Genomic DNA, 22,238 nt, shown 5'->3' on the forward strand with positions numbered 1-22,238 from the left:
TTGTACCATGTAAGAGAGAGTATGCACTCTGGCATACAAGAAACTTATAATAAAATCAAAAATATAATATATTTTCCAAAACTCATGGAACTCATCCAAGTGGTAATTAATCAACGTGACATTTGCCAACAAGTAAAGTATGAACGACATCCGATTAAAAATAAATTTCATTACACAGAAACTCCTTCAGATAAAAACCAAATCATACACATGGATACATACGTAATCAAAGGATTTACCTTTTTAACCACTATAGATAAATTTTCAAAATTTGGCGCAGCGTATCCACTGAATGACAGAAATCACATGACTATAATAGAAAAACTAGAAGAACATATCACTAAAATAGGAAAACCAGATAAAATAATAGCAGACAATGAATTTAAGACAATAAGGATAAGGGAATTTCTAACAGAACAAGGAATCGAATTACATTTATCTAAGCCCAACAGCCATACAGGAAATGCCGATATAGAAAGATTTCATAATACGATGGCAGAAAAGTTTAGGATTTTGTACCAAACTAATAAAAATTTACTTATCCAACAATTAATTCAACGAACAATCAGAAATTAAAACGAAAGGTATCATTCAAGTATTAAATGTGCACCAAAAGACGTTCAGGAAGGACGTTTAGATCTAATTGTAAAGAGTGATAGGAACGAAATAGAGAAAGGCCTGAACTCTATAAATAAATATATTGATAAAGAGCACGAAGAAAATATGTATTTACAGCAACTAATGAAAATACAATTGTTAAAAAGTAAAATTGAAAATATTCAAGATAATATTGTTTCAGCTAAATATGGATTAATTCATCTAAATATTTTAACGAGTAAAGAAATCTTAAAATATGAAATAGACTACAATAAGTTAAAACATATTAAACTAGGCACAGCAATTTTCAATAATACATACTTAATATTTGGTATAAAAATGCCTAAATCATTTATACATGTAAATATAAGAAATATAATACCAATACCCAATAATGAACATAATGAAATTTATTCCAAAATAGAAAAAATATTTAGCTATGAAAATATTAACTATAGATTTGAAGAAACCAAATCATTTGGACAATTAAAGCTTAGCACACACTGTGTAATAGAAGAAAATTGTAAACTAATAAAAAACATAGAATTTGAAATAATATCAATAGACATAAAAACAATAGTTATTAAGAATGCAATAAATGTAACAGTCCAACATACCTGTAATGAAAATCAAACCATAGTGAATGGAAATTATATAATTCAATTTAATAATTGCTCATTAAAAATAAAAGATTACTATTTTTCTAATAAAATTGAGAAAGATGAAACAAAGATTCAAACAATTAAATATGAAAATAAAAAAAACTTTACAAAAAAATTAACATTCAGCGATATCATAGAAGAAAACAAATATAATGTTATAAAAACAGATAAATTGAAATATCATAGTAACATATCCTATGGATGTATTTTTATATTAACAATAACTGTAGTTATCACTTTAATTATCGTAATCATAAAAAATAAATATATCAAGATAAAACTACACAAAAGAATTCAGGAGAATTCTACTCTAAAGGGGGGAGAAGTTACATATTCAATTCCAAAGACAAGCTCATATTTTAAGACAGACGAAATTGATGAATTTGTAACTAAAATTATAAACAACAAATAAAAGTAATTTTAAACGCATTTCCTGTTTTACAACAATTTTACTTACTTGACAAGGTGTGGGAAAGGAAATGCTGAATAAGACATTAACAATAATTTTGTAAAATTAAATATTAAATGCCAAATAAGCAATTACATATGTAGGTACATTAGTTTGAGTCTGAATGTAATGATTGAACAAATAATAAATCAGTTGTTGAGAAGCCCTTCAAGGCAAAAGTTATTCATTCTATTCTTTTTTAAAAATTCTCCTGCCTGAGTAAAATATAAAATTCGCGCCATAAAAACCATTCGAATCATCCCGTCGACTTTAGCATCTGCGCCGCAAATCAACTGCTTGCGAGCCTTTCTCAATCGCAAATTCATTCGCTTCGCTATGAGCATGAAATACGACGAAATCTCTTACTAGTGTGCTGAAATCTCCTTCCACTACTAGAGTTGTGAAAACAGTAAAAAATCTGAAATCCTCTACAAGCGTGGTAAATATCTGAAATCCTCCACTAGTGTGGAAAGTAAAAATCTGAAATCCCTTACAACGAATCTTCAATTCTCAACTCAAAAAAAAAGCTCGTTTCACATTTGCGCCTTCTCACTGAATGTATGTAAAGTAACGTCCAAATAAGCCGCACTCTTGTTTCATAGTATTGTAAGTTTCTAACCTTGCGGATATATGCAAATTAAAGTTCTAACGCGGGTGAGCGTTAAAAAAAAATAAAACGCTTGTTTCCAAAGTCAAACTTAAAGTGGTTATTTTATTCTTACGTTAGTTCTTTTATACAAAATTTTTGCTTACTCTATCCTTAACAAATAATTGTTTATGTTTACAATAAATCTTTCACTACTGGATGAGCTTATTTCATCATCCTCTAATTTGTGCTTATGCTAGCTTTAAAAAGTTCTTGACTAATAATTGTTTATGTTTACAGTAAATATTTCACTACTGGATGAGCTTATTTCATCATCCTCTAATTTGTGCTTATGCTAGCTTTAAAAAGTACTTGACAAATAATTGTTTATGTTTACAGTAAATATTTCACTATTGGATGAGCTTATTTCATCATCCAATTAGTGCTTATGCTAGCTTTAAAAAGTATTGTTTACTCTAACTTTTTGTATATATTTGCCGTTATGCGGCTTACCAGAGTAGGGTATTAACTCCCCCTCCTCTAAATCGAAACGTTCCGTCTTCAAATATATATCGGTGATATTCTGAATCGTCAAATCAATATCACTCATTAACATTTCTTTTATATTTTTACTTCTTAATGCTTTTTTCACATATATTTTTTTTATTAATTTATAAACTGTATAAAAAGACAATGACACTATCAATACTGTGGTAAGTGACCACCAAATCGGTTTTTCTTGAATTTCCTGTTTTATTTTATTTAATACATTCGAATTTTTAAATTTTTAAGTATTCATTTGTAGATTCAACATACTCAGTTATTTCAAAGTTATTAATATAATTAATTTTTACATAATTCCAAATTTTTTCATCAATATTTTCATATGTAACATTATCAATTATAGTATAATTCTTAAAAACTATTAAATAAACTCCATCTAATGTGCGTTCATCAATTACATGCGTTCCAGAAACTAATATGGCCCCCTGTTTTATTTCTTCTATTTCTTTATTTTTCTCTTTTAATTTTTTGCATTTGGTTCTTGCTTTATTCAAAATTTTCGACAAATAAGATTTCCTTTCTTCAATTTTACAGTATGTATTTTTTATTTCTTCTTTACATTCTTTTACATTTACATAATCATTTCCACACTTCGCTATTTTATCCTCAATTATCAATTTACCATCTCTCTGCGCTATAGCCCGAACTTCATAAAATTTACAATCATACAATACCTTTGGATATTTTATATATTTTACAATTAATTCTTTATTTTGAATTACTTTAAACTGTGAATCATCTATTAAATCTGTAATCGTTATTCGTCCGTGTTCATGTCGTGTTATATTTCTTATCTCATCAATGTGCAGAATAGCTGGATTCAAAATTCCTACCTTTGCCAAAGTTATAGTTTGTATTAAATTCTGTAATTCATTAATGATATAACTATTTCTACGCTTACTTATCATTCTGTAAATATTAAGATTTAATATTATCCTTGTGAATTATTCTGTCGCGTTTCTGAATTATTATTTTATTTCCCCTATCTTCTTTTACTTTTTGTCTCCTACAATTTTATTTCTTAATATAGTTAGTGCGCCAAAGTATCTTCTGCTACCTTCAATATGCAAACTCATAGAATTTTTTGCAGCCTCTCTCCAACTCACATATGATTTACCTGAAAACACGGGCAAAGATCGAATTATATCCAAGCTTTCATAACACATTAATGCATCGTCAATAGTCTGAGTCCGATACTCAGTTACCTGAGAAGCTGTGGTCAGAGCCCTAATTTGGTTATTCAACTGACCTATTTCAATACGTAAGTTTGCGGTGTGAGTAGCTATTAATCTACCTATATCTTCCGCAGATAAATTATTCACTGCCATTCTTGCAAATCTAGCTATTATATCGTCCAGTGTATAAAAAATTTTTTCAAGGTCGTTTCCTCACCTTTTGCACTTATTCTCTTGATAAATCTTTCACTCAATTACACTTTTTCACTATCTTCTTATTTAAATATGGGCACTTAGACTCTTTGTGATTATTGCCACAGTAACTGTAATAATACAGACGCACGTATTTAGGGGTACTTTAACTATTTCCCATTTACCTTATTTCTACGGGTTTTTTTCTTATTATTATGATAAATTAACTTACATTAATATACTCCTGATTCTGGTGTCGTCCTTTGCTGGCACTTAGATTCTTTGATTGTTGTTTTCTGTTTCTTTCACAGCTTTTTCACTGCCGTTTCCTTTCTTACTGCTTTGTAGTCCTGTGAGAATTTTCTACTGCTTTGTGGTCCTGCGAGATTTTTCTACTGCTTTGTGGTCCTGCGAGATTTTTCTACTGCTTTGTGGTCCTGCGAGAATTTTCTACTGCTTCGTGGTACAGCGAGAATTTTCTACTGCTTTAACTTTGCTTTTAAAAAAAATTGTTTCGAAAATTTATTTTTTTCGCCCAATTCATGGGGTACTTTTTTTCAAAATATATTGTGTTATTTGTTTTTTCGCCCGATTCGTGGGGTACTTATTTTATTATCACCGACCGTATGCCCTCTCGCACGAGGTATTTGCTTACGGTTGATTATCCTGGCAGGATCGCCAATTAAAGTTCTAACGCGGGTGACCGTTAAAAAAAAATAAAACGCTTGCTTCCAAAGTCAAACTTGAAGTGGTTATTTTATTCTTACTTTAGTTCTTTTATACAAAATTTTTGCTTACTCTATCCTTAACAAATAATTGTTTATGTTTACAATAAATCTTTCACTACTGGATGAGCTTATTTCATCATCGTCTAATTTGTGCTTATGCTAGCTTTAAAAAGTACTTGACAAATAATTGTTTATGTTTACAGTAAATATTTCACTATTGGATGAGCTTATTTCATCATCCAATTAGTGCTTATGCTAGCTTTAAAAAGTATTGTTTACTCTAACTTTTTGTATATATTTGCCGTTATGCGGCTTACCAGAGTAGGGTATTAACTTGCATATGTTTTTGTGCACATTTTATCAATTGGGGAACTACATACGCAAAGTAACTTACTAATTAATTATTTACCTACTATCAGAGGACATTAAATAATTGTTTTGAAATTTTCTTCTAGCATCGAAATGGCTTGGACAGAACTTTTTTACAAGCTACTTGTTGCTGCATTCAGCATTTTACTGTACGCTCAAGCGCGCACTAGACGCACAGCAAGTGCGACTGTCGAGCATTTAGAAGACATATTTACATGTATGGGAGCAAACATGTATACGGAGCCGCGAACATTCGATATGATACAAATTCACGATTTACCAAATATTGGCAAATATTTCTGTATATACCTAGGTATATACCTATTATTCCAGTTTGGCTATTTTAATTTGATTTCTTCAATCTAAGAAGAAAATTTTTGTCATCGTTAAGAAAAACTGGCATCGTTGAGAAATATTTGAATAAAAGTACTTTGCTCATAGAAATATGAGCTCGAACTTATCATTTGTTTTTGAAACTGTTCAGCGGCATGTGAATAAAGTGAGTGCCCAGCGTATACGGTTATATGTAAAGAGTGGTTAAATTTCAAAGGCCGATGTTGAATGTAAACCACACCTTAACGTCCAGTTTTTTCTGCATTTCATTTAAGATTTTTTAATTCAGACTAATTCAATTTGAACCATGGAAAGATACATACTCGAGCAACGCGTTAAAGCTATTCAGGCTTATTATGAAAACGGGCGTTCAAATCAAAATGCATATCGCGCACTTCGTGAAGAAAATCATCTTCAGTGATGAGGCACATTTTTACCTCTGTGGATTCGTCAATAAGCAGAATTGCCGCATTTGGGCGAATGATAATCCAAGAGTGATTACCGAAAAACCAATGGACCCACAAAGATTGACTGTTTGGTGCGGTTTATGGGCCGGCGGCATTATTGGGTCGTATTTTTTCCAAAATGAGGCCGGTCAGGCAGTTACTGTGAATAGTGTTCGCTATCATGAGATGATAACGAACTTTTTATGGCCCGAATTGGAAGATATGGATGTGGACGATATGTGGTTTCAACATGACGGTGCCACTTGTCACACAGCTAACAAAACAATGACTCTTTTGCGCGAAAAATTTGATGACCGAATAATTTCACGTCTTGGCGATGTCAATTGGCTGCCAAGATCATGTGATTTGACACCGTTGGACTTCTTTCTTTGGGGTTATTTGAAAGGAAAGGTGTACGTCGATAAGCCAGCAAAAATTCAAGAACTAAAGGTTGCATCAGCGTCATCGAAAATTTGGACCATCGGATGGAGGCGGCGGCCATTTGGCCGATACTTTGTTCCATACGTAATTTGGCCATACCAATATTATCATAATAAAAAGAAATGTCAATAATATAAAAAAAATTGTATATTATTTACATGCATATACATATGTATACTAATAATCATGCAGAGCAAAAAGAAAAACGAGAAGAAAACGAAACCCACTCCGCGACCTGATGCCATAGCTATCACGAAAACTGGCAACATGTCATATAGCAACATATTGAAAGCGGTCAAAAAAGATGATGGTCTCCAGCAGCTTAGTGAAAACGTGTTAAGAATCAGAAAGACAGCCAAAGGAGAGATACTGCTGCAACTTATAACAGCACAGACAGGGCGTGCCCCAGATTATAAAGAAGGGATTGCTAAGTTACTGGGCGGAAATAAACGCGCTAACACATGAGCTGTCACTAGAAATACGGGACCTTGACGATATAACTTCGAAGGGTGATATAGTCGATGCCATCCGGTCACAAGTCAAGGAACTAAGTAACTTCTGCGAAAGCTCAATTAAAAATTTAAGACCGGCATATGCAGATACCCAAACGACCGCTATAAGCCTGCCAGCGCTAGAAGCAGGGTACTTATTGAGCGCAGAAAAGATTAAGGTTGGATGGGTTGTCTGCAGAATTCGTGAAAAATTGAACCTCACGAAGTGTTATAGATGCCTAGAATACGTACATACTGCAACTAAATGTACAAATTCTGAAGACAGGAGTATGATGAAATGTGGTGTGAAAGGTAGGTAGGTAGGTAAGATGGCCAGAGAACCCCAGGTACACTACAAGTAGCACTTATGTGCCGTTGTGATACCATAATGTGGACCACTACCTGTGAAAGGATTAAGGGAGGAGATAAAACCGTCTACAGCCATCCAGTGCTGTTGATGTAGCGGAGGAGAGAAAAGGGATCTAGGCTAGAGAATTTCATCAAATCATCCCCAAAGGGGACGCTGAGGAATCTCAAGCGCCTAGACGCCAGAGCCGGACATTTGCAGGGAAAGTTTTCCACAGTCTCTTTCTCTGCAGGATCCCCACAGCTTCTGCAATGGGGGTTGTACGGAATTCCAAGCTTCTCCGCATGAGTGCCGATCACCCAGTGACCAGTGATCACCGCAATGAGTTTGGAAATTGAATGGCGGGGGGTTCCCATCACCTTAAGCGTTCTGCTTATATCGTATTGAGGCCATAGTGCTTTTGAAATGGCACACGATGAGACAGACCTCCATCTGTCTTGCGCTTTTCTTAGAATGAAGTTGTGTAGTTTCCCCTTAACGACGGTCAAGGGGATACCGATGTCTGAGAGGGGGGCAGCTGGATCCGGGTCTGCCGCCCCCTTCCTGGCAAGCCCATCGGCAATTTCATTTCCCTCTATATTCCTGTGCCCAGGAACCCAGATGAGGGAAACGTTTCCTGCACGTTCGAGACCTTTAAGTTCCTCCTTACAGGAGTTCACGAGAAGAGAGCTGCAATACGGCGACGACAGTGCCTTGATTGCAGCTTGGCTATCGGAAAAAATATTAATGTCTCCCTCTCAACAGCGATCCCGAAGCATTTTGCATGCCTGCTGGATCGCGAACACCTCTGCTTGAAAGACGCTGCTTGTCTCCGGCAGTTTAAAGGAGACCGAAATGCTGGCTGATTAAGAGTAGACCCCCGCTCCCACTCCAGACTCCATTTTGGATCTGTCAGTGAAAACAGAGGCATCTATTTCCGCACCAACTCTCTCCTCTTTCCAATCTTGCCTGCTCGGAAAGATAGCCCTAACACAACCCTCAAAGCACAGTTTGCGGATGGAGAGCTCGGTGCGAATATCAGAAAAGGAAGGGGAGATCTGCTTCCAGATGTTGCTATGTCCTACAGGAAGTTGTCTCCAAAGGCCAAACTCCTTCAGCCTAATAGCAATCTGAGCAGCAATGGATTTAACCTGCAGATCCACAGGAATTAAGTGGAGAATAACGTTGAGCGCAGCGGTGGAACATGTTCTACAGGCACCAGTGATGCCCACACATGCAGTTTTCTCCACTCTCTCTAATTTAGTGGAGTTGTAGCCCTTCTGAAGAGCTACCCACCAAACTAGGCAACCATATGTCAAAATTGGCAGAACCACTAAGTTGTACCTTCAATGTACGACACGTGGCTTGAGACCCCATTTTTTGCCGAACACAGATTTACAGAAGGCTATATTGGCCTTCTTAACTCAATTTTCTATGTGCAGCTTCCATTGGAGCTTGGGGTAAAGTATTACACCAAGATAATTGACTTCCGATGAAAGTGTAAAACACTGGTTGTTAAGTCTAGCAAGCTTAAAAGGTGGAGGCTTGAATTTTCTGGTGAATAGCATCAACTCCGTTTTGTCGGAGTTGACTCTGAGACCGCTACTGGTGGCCCATCTGCTGAGTGTAGCCAGTGCACCTTCCAAAATTTCAGCCATTACTGATGGGAAGGGACCTGAGACCATTAGGACCAAGTCATCGGCATATGCTACCACCTTTACCCCACCCCTGTTTAAGCGAGTTAAGGCTTCATCTACAGCTACTAGCCAAAGAAGAGGCGAGAGGACGCCGCCCTGCGGTGTGCCCCTATGTGCGAATCTGGTGATTCTAGCCCCTCCTGCCACCGCATTTATTTCCCTACAACCAAGCAGGGACGAGATCCAGAGGTAGATGGGTCTTTCCACCCCTAGCCTATTTAGAGCCGTGACAATTGACTCCGCCGTAATATTATTAAAGGCGCCCTCTATGTCTATAAAGGCCGCCAAGTGAATTTTTTCCCCTCCAGAGATTTCTCTACAGTCCCTACTACCTCATGTAAGGCTGACTCGGTAGATTTCCCTTTCAGGTAAGCGTGTTGGGCTGAAGAAAGTCTGGTTTCACAGTGCTCTCGGATGTGACAGTCGATCACTCTTTCAAACACCTTGAGAATAAAGGAGGTGAGACTTATAGGCCTGAAGTCCTTGGCCAGGACGTGGCCCCTCCTTCCTGCCTTAGGAATGAAGACCACTTTGGTTTTCTTCCAGCTAGCAGGAACGTGGTTCAGCGAGATACACGCCGAGATGATCTTTCGAAGAACGGGAAGCACCACGGTTTTAGTCTTCTGAAGCATTACTGGCATGATACCATCGATGCCTGGAGATTTGAAAGGGGAAAAACTTTCGATTGCCCAGTTTATTCTGTTGACGGACAGGACCGGTGTCAGGGACATAGCAGGTAACCCCTCCTGCCTGTTAGCGTCTTCGTTACAGACTGGAGCAATAGAGTTTTCCGGGAAATGGGCATCAATAAGGATTTTTAAGGATTCGCCTGCAGATTCAGCTCACTCCCCGTTCTCTCTTTTGACAAGAGTTTTACAGGAGTGGTCCTTGGATAGGATCCTGCTGAGTCTGGCCAAGTCTTTTACTGATTCGATGGATTCGCAGTACTCTTTCCAAGAGTTGCGCTTCACATCTCTAATGGCTTTCTTATAATCTTTCAAAATTTCCCGGTAATCTTGAAAGTTCCTTATTTGGTAACATTTGTTGAAGACTCTCCTAACCTTCTCTTTCAAGTCGGTCAGCGTCTTGCTCCACCAGTGAGGAAAGTCTTTCTTGCTAAAGGATACTGGACAGGCCACTTTGAAGGCAGTCTGATAGGACCCCTATAAGTGTCTAACTTGTATGTCCAATTGTTCCCTATTGGTAGTCAAGAACTTACTCTTGTTCAGCTTCTTGCAAAAAACCCTGTCGTTTAGGGCTCCTGCGGGGTAGCAAGTTCTCCCGAACGAAATCGATTTCGTAGAGGATCATCCTGTGGTCCGAAAAAGAGTTCCTCTGGGAGACCGTCCAATTTTCAACCCTAACAGCAGATGAGTTTGTCGAAAGAGAGATATCAAGAACTTCCTCCCAACCTCTTGATGTTCCCGATGCCGGGAAGACAAAAGTTGGGTAGTTGCCCTTGTTCCAGATAAGTAAATTACGGCTTAGTATAAAATCAGACAGAGACTCACCCCGTTCATTGATCTCGCTGCTGCCCCAAATGGTGTGTTTGGCATTCGCATCGCATCCGATCAGGATGTTCTCTTTCTTGGGCGGGAGAGTATCCACTAAATGTTGCAACTCCTCTGAAGGCGCCGATCTGTCGTCGGCCATGTAGGCAGACACCAAGCAGAAGCAACTGCCACTGGATGGTTCCACCCTGACCGCAGTCACATCCGGTGAACTGAAATTAGATAGCAAAAAGGCATTAAATGTGTTCCTAACTAGGATACAGGCCCTAGGCTTACCATCAGTTTGGACATAAAAAAGGTCATAGGATCTGTCCCTCAGTCCCATGATTTTTTGCTGCCAGATCCAAGGCTCCTGTATCAGGCAGACATCGATGTCGTCCTCACGGAGGTTGACTCGTAGGTTATCGGTGGCTAGTTTGGAATGACGAAGGCTAATTTGTGCTACTCTTAACAAACTGTTCAAAAGTGTTACTTACCTTTACGACTGCTCCCCCAGTTCAGACTCTGCGTCCGTCCCAGACAACCGCAGATCGTCATCGCTTCTTAGTGTCATCCCCCAATTTCTCCAACTCATCGTCAAGGGCGATAGAGGCGGGGAAGACCTTCACTTTGGCCAACCTGAGGCCAAAGCGAAGTTTGAACTGCTGTTTTCCGAGCGCCTCCAGCCACTCGTTGTTAATCAGCAGTAATACGGCTGAGCTATGCTGCTGAGGTTCTTCTACTTTGATGACAGACCAGTCATCTATAGGAACCTCAGGGTTCTGTAGCTTGAGACACTGGACAATTTCCGAACTGTCCAGCTCCATTTTCGGCAACCAGATTCTAGCTCGTGGTCGCCTGGGAATTTCTGAGGCAGCGATGAGCTTTAGCGAAAGCCCTTCCCAGGCGTTGCTAACCGTAGCAAGGCTCTTCTCCAGAAATTCTTTCGAGTACTGATTGGCACATTTTATAACCCTACAGCCTCGACAGATTTCACCCGAGTCGAAGAGAGGTGCTGGCACTTTTTTGTCTATGAGGTGTCTGACGACCGTACTCGATAGACGTCCCTCAATAGCATCCCAAAGGGGACGCTCCACTATTGATGCAATAAAAAAGCTTACATCAATAGCGGAAAATTCCATTGAAGGAACAAGAACCAAGAAGGAACATGGTACCAAGGAGTATTACACCGTCATAACATTGGAGGTAAAAAGTGCATTTAATTCCGCATGCTGGTCCCACATTATGCAAGCTTTAGGGAGCCTGGAAACGCCGCCATACCTACTGCGTTTGATAAAAAGCTACCTGTCAGATAGAATACTACTCTATGACACAGAAGAAGGAGTAAAGCAATATAGAGTAATTGGGGGGAGTACCACAAGGCTCCGTGCTGGGCCCCCTATCGTGGAATGTGCTTTACGACGGAATCCCCCGCATCCCAATACCAAAAGCAGTCCAATTAATCGGTTACGCGGATGATATTGCGTTGGCAATAGTGGCAAAAGAGTTTCCGTAAATGAAGACTTTATGTAGTGCGGCAGTTTGCAAACTAAAAAACTGGCTTACATCGTCAAACCTACAGCTTGCCAGCCAAAAAACTGAAGCAGTTTTGATCACAAGTATGATAGAAAAAAAATTGGGAACATCCCACTAAGCATAGACGGGCATACCATCAACACCCAACCGTACTTGAAATACTTGGGAGTCATGATTGATGCACGCTTAGACTTTAAAGTGCACATTGAAAAATCTTGTGAGAGAGCAGCACGGGTAAATACGGCCCTATCTCGAATAATGGCTAACATAGGCGAGCCCAGTCAGAATAGAATGCTACTACTGGCAAAAGTTACCCTATCCATTGTAATGTATGCTGCACCTGCGTGGGGACAAACGTTATAATACCCGTGTGGAGTTGCCTGATCTCCCCTCTGGCGCGTCCCAGGTGGTGGATAGGGAAGCCCTGAGTGGCCTTCCCTGATGGGGTGGGTTCTACACTCGTATGAGGACTCAAAGTTGGCATAGAATGAGGGTGCCATCCGTAAACCAAATTGGTAAGGGAGGAGTTCCGAACAAAAAACCGGAAGTGACACCCACGGAAGCTACCGAATCCTCGGTAGGCACGGACGCTCCCAAGCTGTCTCGCTCTCGAGGTAAGCGGAGAAGGACGGTGGCTGAGAGCAGTACACCTCCCTGCCCTGCAGCTGGTCCCACGCCACTAGGACTACGAAAAGAACAGGCCATTGAGGTGGCGGTTGAGAAACTCAACGCTGCCCTAACTGAATGTTTTTAGTCAGCCTGTCCAATACGGCCTCTCCCTAACCGGACTCCCGTTCCTTGGTGGAATCGAGAGCTCCAAATGTTGAGCCGTGAGTCGAGAAAGCTTCTAAATCGGGCCCTCAAGACTAACCTTGCTGAGGACTGGAAGCGATACCGTGATGTTCAGAAGAACTACAAGAGGCTTATTCGGGAATCGAAAAGAGTCTCATAGAGGGGATTCTGCAGCGGTATTGAATCTCTGAGTGACACGGTGAGATTGGTTAGGGTCCTCACAAGGGACCCAACTGCAAAGCTGGGGTCACTTAGGAAATCTGATGGCTTCTGCACGGAGCGGCAAAGTGAGAGACTCAGCTTGCTAATGGCCATTCGCTTATGAACATCTGCAGGAAAGTGCAGAAAACTCTGGATCGGATTGACACTTGGTGCTGTGCGAACGGGCTATCGGCAAATCCCGCCAAGACAGGTATTGTCCTCTTCACCAGAAAGAGGAAGCTTGATGGACTCGTTTTGCCTAAGCTTAAAGGAGTCACAATCCAGCTATTCAAGGAAATTAAATATCTTGGAGTAGTCCACGATAGTAAGCTCCTATGGAAATCACACGTTGAAACAAAGACATCCAAAGCACTGACAGCTTTCTGGCAGTGCAAAGGCGTCTTTGGGAAACGTGAGGTCTTTCTCCTATCAAGGTCCTATGGATCTACACGGCTGTGATAAGACCTATTACCACCTATGCATCAGTGGTCTGGAAGAGTAGACTCTCTATCGTGGGAGTCAGGAGGACCTTATCGAGACTACAACGCACTGTGGCCATCTGTTGCGCCGGAGCTTTTCCGACTACTTCAGGCCCGGCATTAGATGCTCTGATTGGTTTGCCACCGCTTGATGCTTAACTCCCTGCCATCAAGAGTCGTACTTGAAAAGAGATACAGTGTAGTGCTACCAGAGGCTCAGTTGTGGGGAGACTCAGATATTTAGCCTTTCAAACACTGTTTTCGCATTTTTACGGATGGCTCCAGGACCGAGCATGGCTCCGGCTCTGGGGTCTACGTGGAATCCAGCGGGACAAAACTGCACTTTGCTCTTGGAATGCATGCATCTGTGTTTCAAGCGGAGGTGTATGCAGTTCAAGAAGCGATGAACTTTGTTGTGGAAAACCAATGGTAAGACAGATCTATATGCGTCTGCAACGACAGCCAAGCTGCTCTTATGGCCTTAGACAGCCCCTAACCACATCAGGGGTAGCCGATTCCTGTAAATTCAGGCTGAACTATTCGGTAGATATAATAGCCTGATCCCAACATCGGTTCCGGGACACGTGGGTATCGCGGGTAACGAGACCTCTGACTCCTTAGGTAAGATGGGCGTTTCGGCACTTCCTTCAGCGGCCATCACGGCCACGGTTAGCAAATGTGTAACTACCGCCCAAAAGCGAGCTTGGCAGGCTGAGAGAGGCTGCAGATGGACTAAATGGATGTTACCTGTCATGTCCGATCGACTGTCGCAAACCCTTCTGTCATTAAGCAGAAAGGAGTGCAGACGGCTTGTTGGACTGATGACGGGCCACTTTCTGTGGGCGAAGCACATGGAAAGGTTGGACATCTCAGATAGTGTACTCTGCCCAGCTTGTGAAGAGAAGGATGAGACGGCGGACCAGTTCCTGTGCGTCTGCCCCGCCCTCGCTCGAATCAGGTTTGAGGTCTTTGGCACTGATGTGTTAAGAAACGACCATCTTGGCTCCTTGGCACCACAAGATATACTCAGATTCCTTCGGAGATCGGGTAGATTTAAAGAAAGTTTAAAGGAAACCCAAGTGGAGTACAATGGACTTAATTAATGTCTGAAGGCTGCATTTGCTAGTTGTTCCGACAAAAAAACCAAAAACAAAACACACAAGTATTTATATTTTTGCTGCAGTTGCTCATTTTCTGCTTCTAGGTCTTCAATTCTTTTGTTTAATTTAATTTGTTTGCTCCTATAAAAAAGCCAGTACTGGGGGAGCGACTTCTATTAACTGACTCTAATCTTAAGGAAGGAATAGCCCCATCTAAAACTTTAAATCTAGATACTTGCTTACAAACATATAGCCTATCTGTGTCTGCAGGTTGTACGTTGCAAGCCAGGGCCCAACTCTTTCGAGCCTATTCGAGGAAAGGCGTACAACGTGTGACCCTTTTCTTCAAAACAGCTCGTTGCTTCTTTGGGATTACACAGCTGTATATAGGGTCATCATTATGTCCTATTTAAAAATTATATTTTATTACAACCTTTTACGAATTTATAAATATTTTGAATAAATCTTTTGCTCGGGTTTTTCAAAATATTTAAAGAACATATCTCCAAATTTACAATACGTGTCCATAATTATGAAAGTGGTGTAAGTCATATATTTCTTGTTTCAAAATATTTAATGAAATGCATTTGAATGAGTTAAAAAATATTTGTATATTGATACATTTTAATTGATAATTTTTTTAGTCTTGATTAATGGAAATTTTATATCAATATGATATTTTGTGTGAATCTCCTACGAAAATATTGCTTTTTTCAAATTGAATGTCCTATAAATGATTTAATGCAATAAAGAGCTATGAAACAATAACTTTAATGAAATAATTCATAAACATATATTAAATATATTACAAAAAAAAGAAATTGAGGTTTTCGTTATCATCAGATGTATTTTTTGTAAACGAAATTTTCGCACTTTTTCTATACTCCCTAATACCAGAGAATGTTAATGAGATGAGAAGGCGCAAATATTAAATGAGCTTTTTTCGAGTACTAACAGCAGAGAATGTTAATACAATGAGAAGGTGCAAATGTTACTGTGAGCTTTTTTTAATACAAGTGAGATTTGAAAGATTTGTAATAAGGGAATTTAGCACACCGAGTTTATAGACACCTCACAGACTTTTGTCCACACAAAAATTAGAAACACCACACATCTATTATCTCAACACACAACACATTTCTCACCTCGACATTAAACCAAGTAAATTTTTACTATTTTCGTATTTTTGAAATAATAAGCGAATACGTAAAATTTATTACATAATTTTTTTTTTTCAATTACATTAAAAAAAAAACGAAATAAAAGAAAAAAATTAATAAAAATAAGTTTGCGCCGGGAATTGAAATCGAGTCTAACATGTGGCGAGGAAAAATAGGCGGTGCGTTTATTTCTTCGACTGCTTATTTTCTTACCATTTTGTTACTTTTGAAATGATATTACAATTTTTTTTACGATTACATTAAAAAAATAAAAAAATTTTAAACGAAAAAAAAAATTTGCGCCGAGAATTGATGGCGAGTCACGTGGGGAGGATAAATACGCAGAGCGTTTATTTCTGCGCCTGCGTTGTGAACAAAAGGTTTGTGATGTCTACGTAGATACATATGTATGTATGCGCGCGACGCGAATAAGTTTTAATAAATTCTGAAAGTAATTCGTGACGTTTTTCATTACATACATTCATAATTGAACGTATACTCTATATGTACATAAATGATGGTATATGACAATATACATAATATGCATGTATGTACATGTCGATAGGAGGTATTTTGATTCAGAAAATAAAACGGTTTAAGATAAATCAACACTTATTTTATATTGTATGTCAATTTATAGTTTATGTATTCGACAGCATTTACATACGTATGTATGTATGTACATTTGTATATGAAAAACAATAATGCACAACCGTAAGAACATCATCTTCCTTTCATACATATGTACATATGCATGTATACCCAATAACCTTGACTTATGTACATATGTACACATGTCACAGCACATCACATTCTTACAAGAAATCAAATACACATACGCACTAGTGAACGAGTTTCTTTCTAACAAGTGCAAAAACAATTCTTCTCTATGTATGTATGTATATATACCCACTTTATGTCCTAGCATATATACGTACATATATACCTACTTGCCTTCTAAACTTCCCACAAATTGTATTCATATGTTACTACATCCATGCACGTTCGTACATTCATGCATCCATACATATATGCGCGAGCACAGCGCTCCCTTCTTGATTCCGTGTACTTTTGTCTTTCACCAGTCGATATTCCTAATATTGTACTTAAAAGCACAATACTTTGATAGACGCAAGTGCAACAGCAACCGCAACGCGATGGCCGCTTTGCCATCACACATTCTAAAATGTTCTAGAACACAACAAAAACACATACCTCACATGCGCATGTCGCCCGAAGCTAAAATCTAAGCCTAGCGACTACAAAAACAAAATACAAAAAATTTAATTCATAAGTTCGAGCTCATATTTCAATTTCATTCATAAAACGAGCCGCCCATATGCCAATTTTCGCGACCATTCGAAAATAGTCAATATTGGAATATTTCGCGTGGAATTATTTGCCAATATTTGATAAATCTTGAATTTTTGTCATGTCGAGTGGCCGCGGCTCCGTATGTATGTACGCACCCTTATATGTATGTAAATATGTCTTCTAACTGTTCGACAGTCGCTAGTTAATGCGACTTCTAATTAGCCTCTGATCACAGTCAAGCATTGCATTTATATGTGTGTGTGTCGGGTGCTTGTCGCAGAGAACGTTAATATCATTAACGTTCTCTGCTTGTCGTTTGCCCGCTAACGTTCAAAACAAAAAGCGATCAATCCACAGTTGTATTTAGAAGTAAATATGTCGTCATCGGATGATGAATTTTTATTTATGTAAATTTGTATATACATAATTATTCTACGGCTGAAAAGCGTAAGTAAGGGAATTAAATTTGAGTTCGGGGTATTTTACAAAAATTAAAGGTAATCTGCTTTAACTTATTCTATTCGTTGTTTGAGAATTTGTTTTTTTGTTACCCACTTTTTGTGTTATATTAAAAAATCTCAATAAGTCATGTTTTTAATTATAACTTATGTTTTTCGGGCTCATAACTTTATTATTATTAAATTACTTATGTATATCAGTTTTAAATAATTTCATTTACATATAAATTTTTAAATTTTTTGCTTATTTATGTACATATTTCATACGGATTGTACTTATTTTTAGTATATGTAGGTGTTTACGAGTAATATACTATTGGGCAACCGCACACTAAATACTAACCTCAATGCTAAATACAACCCTGCTCTTTTTTCCATCAGACACCGACACGATCAAAAAAGTAAGCGTCAAACGAAAATATCAAAAATTTTTGATTTTCATCAAGCATCGTACGTGTAGCCGACAACAAATACGTGTGTCACGACGCCACCCGACTGCACTAACACATACAAAGCGCAGTCAAGCATGCTGGATGGTCACCAGGGGCTATTAGATTCCTTGAACAAATCCAGCGAATCACACATTTCTGTTCGCAAAGCCGCATATATGTACCCTACGATCAAAAAGTACCGGGAATGTTTAAATTAAACAAAACAGAGTTAAATTTAAGGCAAATTTATATTATCTCCTTCAAAATATGACCCGTCTGAAGCAACACACATGTGCCAACGTTTAACCCAGTCCTCCAAACACCCCCGGCCGACATGGCCTTCAGCTCCTTCGTCGTATTCTCTTTGATCAGTGCAATGGCGCGTTACCATCATGCAAAATCCAAGAATTGTTTGCTCACATTTCCGGCCGTTATATGCATACATTTTGCGTTCGTTGAAGGTTTGTATATATTTATATACATATGCGTGTATGCGCGTTTGGCTTTCTGTATGCATCCATGGATATTAGAATATTTTCTCATCAATATGTGTATGTAAGTAGTTCAGATTTGACTGAAGAGATTAAATATAGGAATGCATATTCATATGATTGCCTTTATGGCTGTTTTACATATAAATCAATTCAAAAGAAGTATGAATAATGTTATATAGAAAATAAATTTCTAAATAACAGGTATTAGAAAAGCTGAATACACTATTTTAAATCAATTCTAATTAAACCAAATACAAAAAGTTAAATAAAAATATCGAACAAAGAAAACTGTGTACAGGACTTGAACCTGAGTCAAATATGGAACGATGTACTGCATATACAACACGTCTTTCACGATTGCGCTAAACTATAATTACTAATGAAATTTTCTAAATCACTCATTTATTCTATTCACAGTTTTATATACACATATTCTGCGTTAGTTGAAAGTTTGTATGCGTAATTATATGCATATTTATCTGTGTATGCGCGTTTGGCTTTCTGGACGGATATTAGAATGATATTTTCTCATCAATATAATTTGGATTTGATGAAATGGATTATATACATATGTACATATTTGCTGTTTTGATTGATTTATATAAAAATCAGGTCATATCCAGTATGAACTATTTTATACCGAAAAGAAATTTCCATTTATGAAATACAATAAAAAAAGTATTTTAAGGAAATTTTAATTAAAATAAACTCAAAAATTTTACCAAACTTTCCTGGTTTGAATTGTAAAAAAAAAAATGTGCAGGAAAAAAAAATATGACTTCAGGACTTGAACCTGAATTAAATACGTGCCAAAAAACAAAACGAATAATTCCGTCGACTTTAACTTCTGCACCAGAAATTAACTGCCGCGCGGCCTTCTTAATCGCAAATTTATTCGCTTCGCTGTGGGCATGAAATAAGTCGATTTCCTTAGTAGTGTGCCGAAAAATCTTATGAACTTCCTCAGTAGTTTGGTAAACGCAGAAAAAATCTGAATTGCTGTCCTAGCGTGGTAAGTAAATATAGAAACCCTCCACTCGCGTCACTCGCGTGGTAAATATCTGCAATTCCCCACTAGTGAGCAAAGTTGAGTTTGAAATTACCTTAGTATGAATCTACAAATTAGTACTCGAAAAAAGCTCATTTAACATTTGCTCCTTCTCATTGCATTAAATGCTTTGTTATTGCAGCACCCGTACAGTTCCTGACGGCATTCCTTCGTCATTGCGGGACTAATACCGGTAAACATTATGGCAAAAGAAATGCAGAAAATATATAAAAGCCTATCCGAACACGTCGAAAGAGCACAAAATATATGTATATATGTATAAGTATATTATAGCAGAAAAAGGCGTCGTAAGGTCATTCATTGTGCGCCTGTAAGACATATTCATAATGACTCCAAAAATAGGTAGTAGCCTACGAACCAACCAGCTACCTGAGGATATACCTTTTTGGCAGTTCTGCAGGGGGAGTGAAGAGGAGTTTATAAGGTGTAGGTGTACCTGTAAACCTGTGTTACAGTTCTTTTTTTGCAGAATATTCTTTTCACGGGCGTCATTCTGAAAAAAATGCACGCCACTGTTGACAATTCTAATTTTGAATTAGGAAGAGATTTAATGTCATTAAGAACCAGCATTAACACCGATACTAGTGTCAGTTTTGAAATCCAACGGAGAATCTCTCTTGACAACAAATGCTACTTTGGGCTAAGTAAACAATTGAGTAATTAAGTTCTCTCCCGACTAACAAAAATCACAATTTCTATGACACTCTTCATTCCCATCTTATTGTATGGAGTATAAGCTTGAACGATGGCAATATACCTTGGAATGTTCGGGAGAAGGACTGTGGAAGATATTTTGCTCGTTGGCGACGGCAAACATCGCGGACGATGGAAAAATTAGCTATATCAGCTTTACGTGACATAGACATAATACAGCGAATAAAGATTGGATCCGCTGACTAGGCCATGCATACGCCATGAGCATACATCTTCATTTATATGAGATTATTTATTTATTCACTACAAATACTGATTGAAAAATTATCTATTCCGTAAAACGTCTTTTGTTTATTTAAATATATAATCGTACACCTCTGAAAACAACGCATTTAATACTTTAAATGATTAATAATTTTCTAGATACGAAGGAAATAAAATGAAATCAATAATCATACAAATTGAAATACTTTACTTTGTATTGTTCAATGATGTAATAAAACCATTTAGCAGCATCCTTGCTTTCTTGAGAAATATATAAACTTGCGCTTTCTAATCACACGATTATGTATAATTGCTAAAAAAAATGCAGTAGGTCACTGTTTAAATATTTTACTTTGGCTTAAGGTATGCGTTAAGGGGTTATATACCTTGTGGTCCGGTGAAATTAGCGAAAGTTGGGTTTTTTTTTAAAGATATGTAGCAATAATTTTATTGTATACAAGTTTTTATTATTGGATATTACAATGTTTAAAGAAAAAAAAGGCTTTGTTTGTGTAAAAATATTTAAAAATGGCGGAGTTATGGCGTTTTCCCCCAAGACCCTTTTTTTGAAAGAGGCTTGCGGTGGACGCGATTCAAGTCCACCAAGTCAACTGAAATCAAAAAATCGAAAAGATTTCATTAGTATAGGGTTATATCTTCCTAGTGAACGATCAATATATAAAATATTTTGATTTTTGTGAAAATAGGAACATGTTTTTAAAAAACTCCACTTCTACAGTCCTAAAATTGGCATTAAAAAATTCATATCTGCAAAATAAAAATTTATACATAAAAAGTTGATCGTTCACTAAGAGGCGACATCAATTACGAACAATTTAAAAAAAAAATTATAAAAATCGGTTGAATACTTTTTTTGCAATCGCGTCCACCGCAAAAGCATTTTTGGAAAAACACGTTTTTGAGATAATCGCGTTTAAAGTTTCAAGCGCCGCATGAGGCCGTACGCTCAGGACGTGACGACGCACAATTTAAAACGCTGTAACTTTCGATCTATTGCTCAGATCTCTATGAAATTTTTGAAAAAAGTTCTCAAGGGATTGTACTTTACGATAAAGAAATACAATTTATTTTGATTTTTTTGAAAAACACAAGGTATATAACCCCTTAATCTATCTTCCACTTACGTATTCGAGAATTTTCACAAAGTTACTGTGAAATGAGTTTACGTGTAAAATAAAGGTTCCAATCTTGAAAACACCAACACTTAGAGATAAGTAAACTTAAAAACTATTCCATACATTTAAATCAATGAACGGTCGCAGCTAAGCATATTGGGCTGAAAATAACTCAATATTGTACGGCTTCAATTGCAATGAAACAATGTCAGTGAATATTCAGGTATATGAAGAAAAGCTTACACGTCGCTTTTAACCCTCTGCAGTTAAATGTATAGCGGCCGGAACTCGGGGAACGTAGGTTCGAATCTCCGTGAAACAAAGAGTGTACGCGCCAATTATATATATTCCCTTCGCATATATATTATATATACATATATATATACATATATCCATACATATATATACAGGGTGAACGATATGAAGTGTTACCTATTCAAAACACCATAACGTTTTTGTGTGAAATTTGTTTTTATTGATTTCAAAGACAAAATTGTTCAATGATTACAATTTTAACATATATTCACTCTAGCTCAATATGACCACCTTTTAGCTTGACTATAGCCTTCAAACGGTCAAAAACTT

The 22,238-nt window shown here is 37.6% G+C and overlaps 1 protein-coding gene across 3 annotated transcripts in view; it reads right to left on the reverse strand.

Moving 5' to 3' along the window:
- The window catches only part of LOC129249930 (uncharacterized), a 40,047-nt gene extending 18,287 nt beyond the window's left edge, over window positions 1-21,760 (reverse strand). Inside the window, exons 1-3 of one of the 3 annotated variants that reach the window (XR_008582747.1) lie at window positions 21,663-21,760; window positions 20,729-20,830; window positions 18,458-18,610 (exon numbers count right to left, since the gene is read on the reverse strand). Coding sequence is in view for 1 of the 3 variants with exons in the window: in XM_054889596.1 (XP_054745571.1) it covers window positions 20,729-20,769 (41 nt within the window). In the remaining 2 variants the exon portion in view is untranslated. Of the gene's footprint in view, window positions 1-18,457; window positions 18,611-20,728; window positions 20,831-21,662 lie in introns of those variants that run through there. The other 2 variants (XM_054889596.1, XM_054889598.1) reach the window with 2 other exon arrangements.
- Between the last annotated feature and the right edge of the window lie 478 nt (window positions 21,761-22,238).

The sequence above is a fragment of the Anastrepha obliqua genome, chromosome 6, assembly GCF_027943255.1.
Source record: "Anastrepha obliqua isolate idAnaObli1 chromosome 6, idAnaObli1_1.0, whole genome shotgun sequence".
In the NCBI taxonomy this organism is placed as follows: domain Eukaryota; kingdom Metazoa; phylum Arthropoda; class Insecta; order Diptera; family Tephritidae; genus Anastrepha; species Anastrepha obliqua.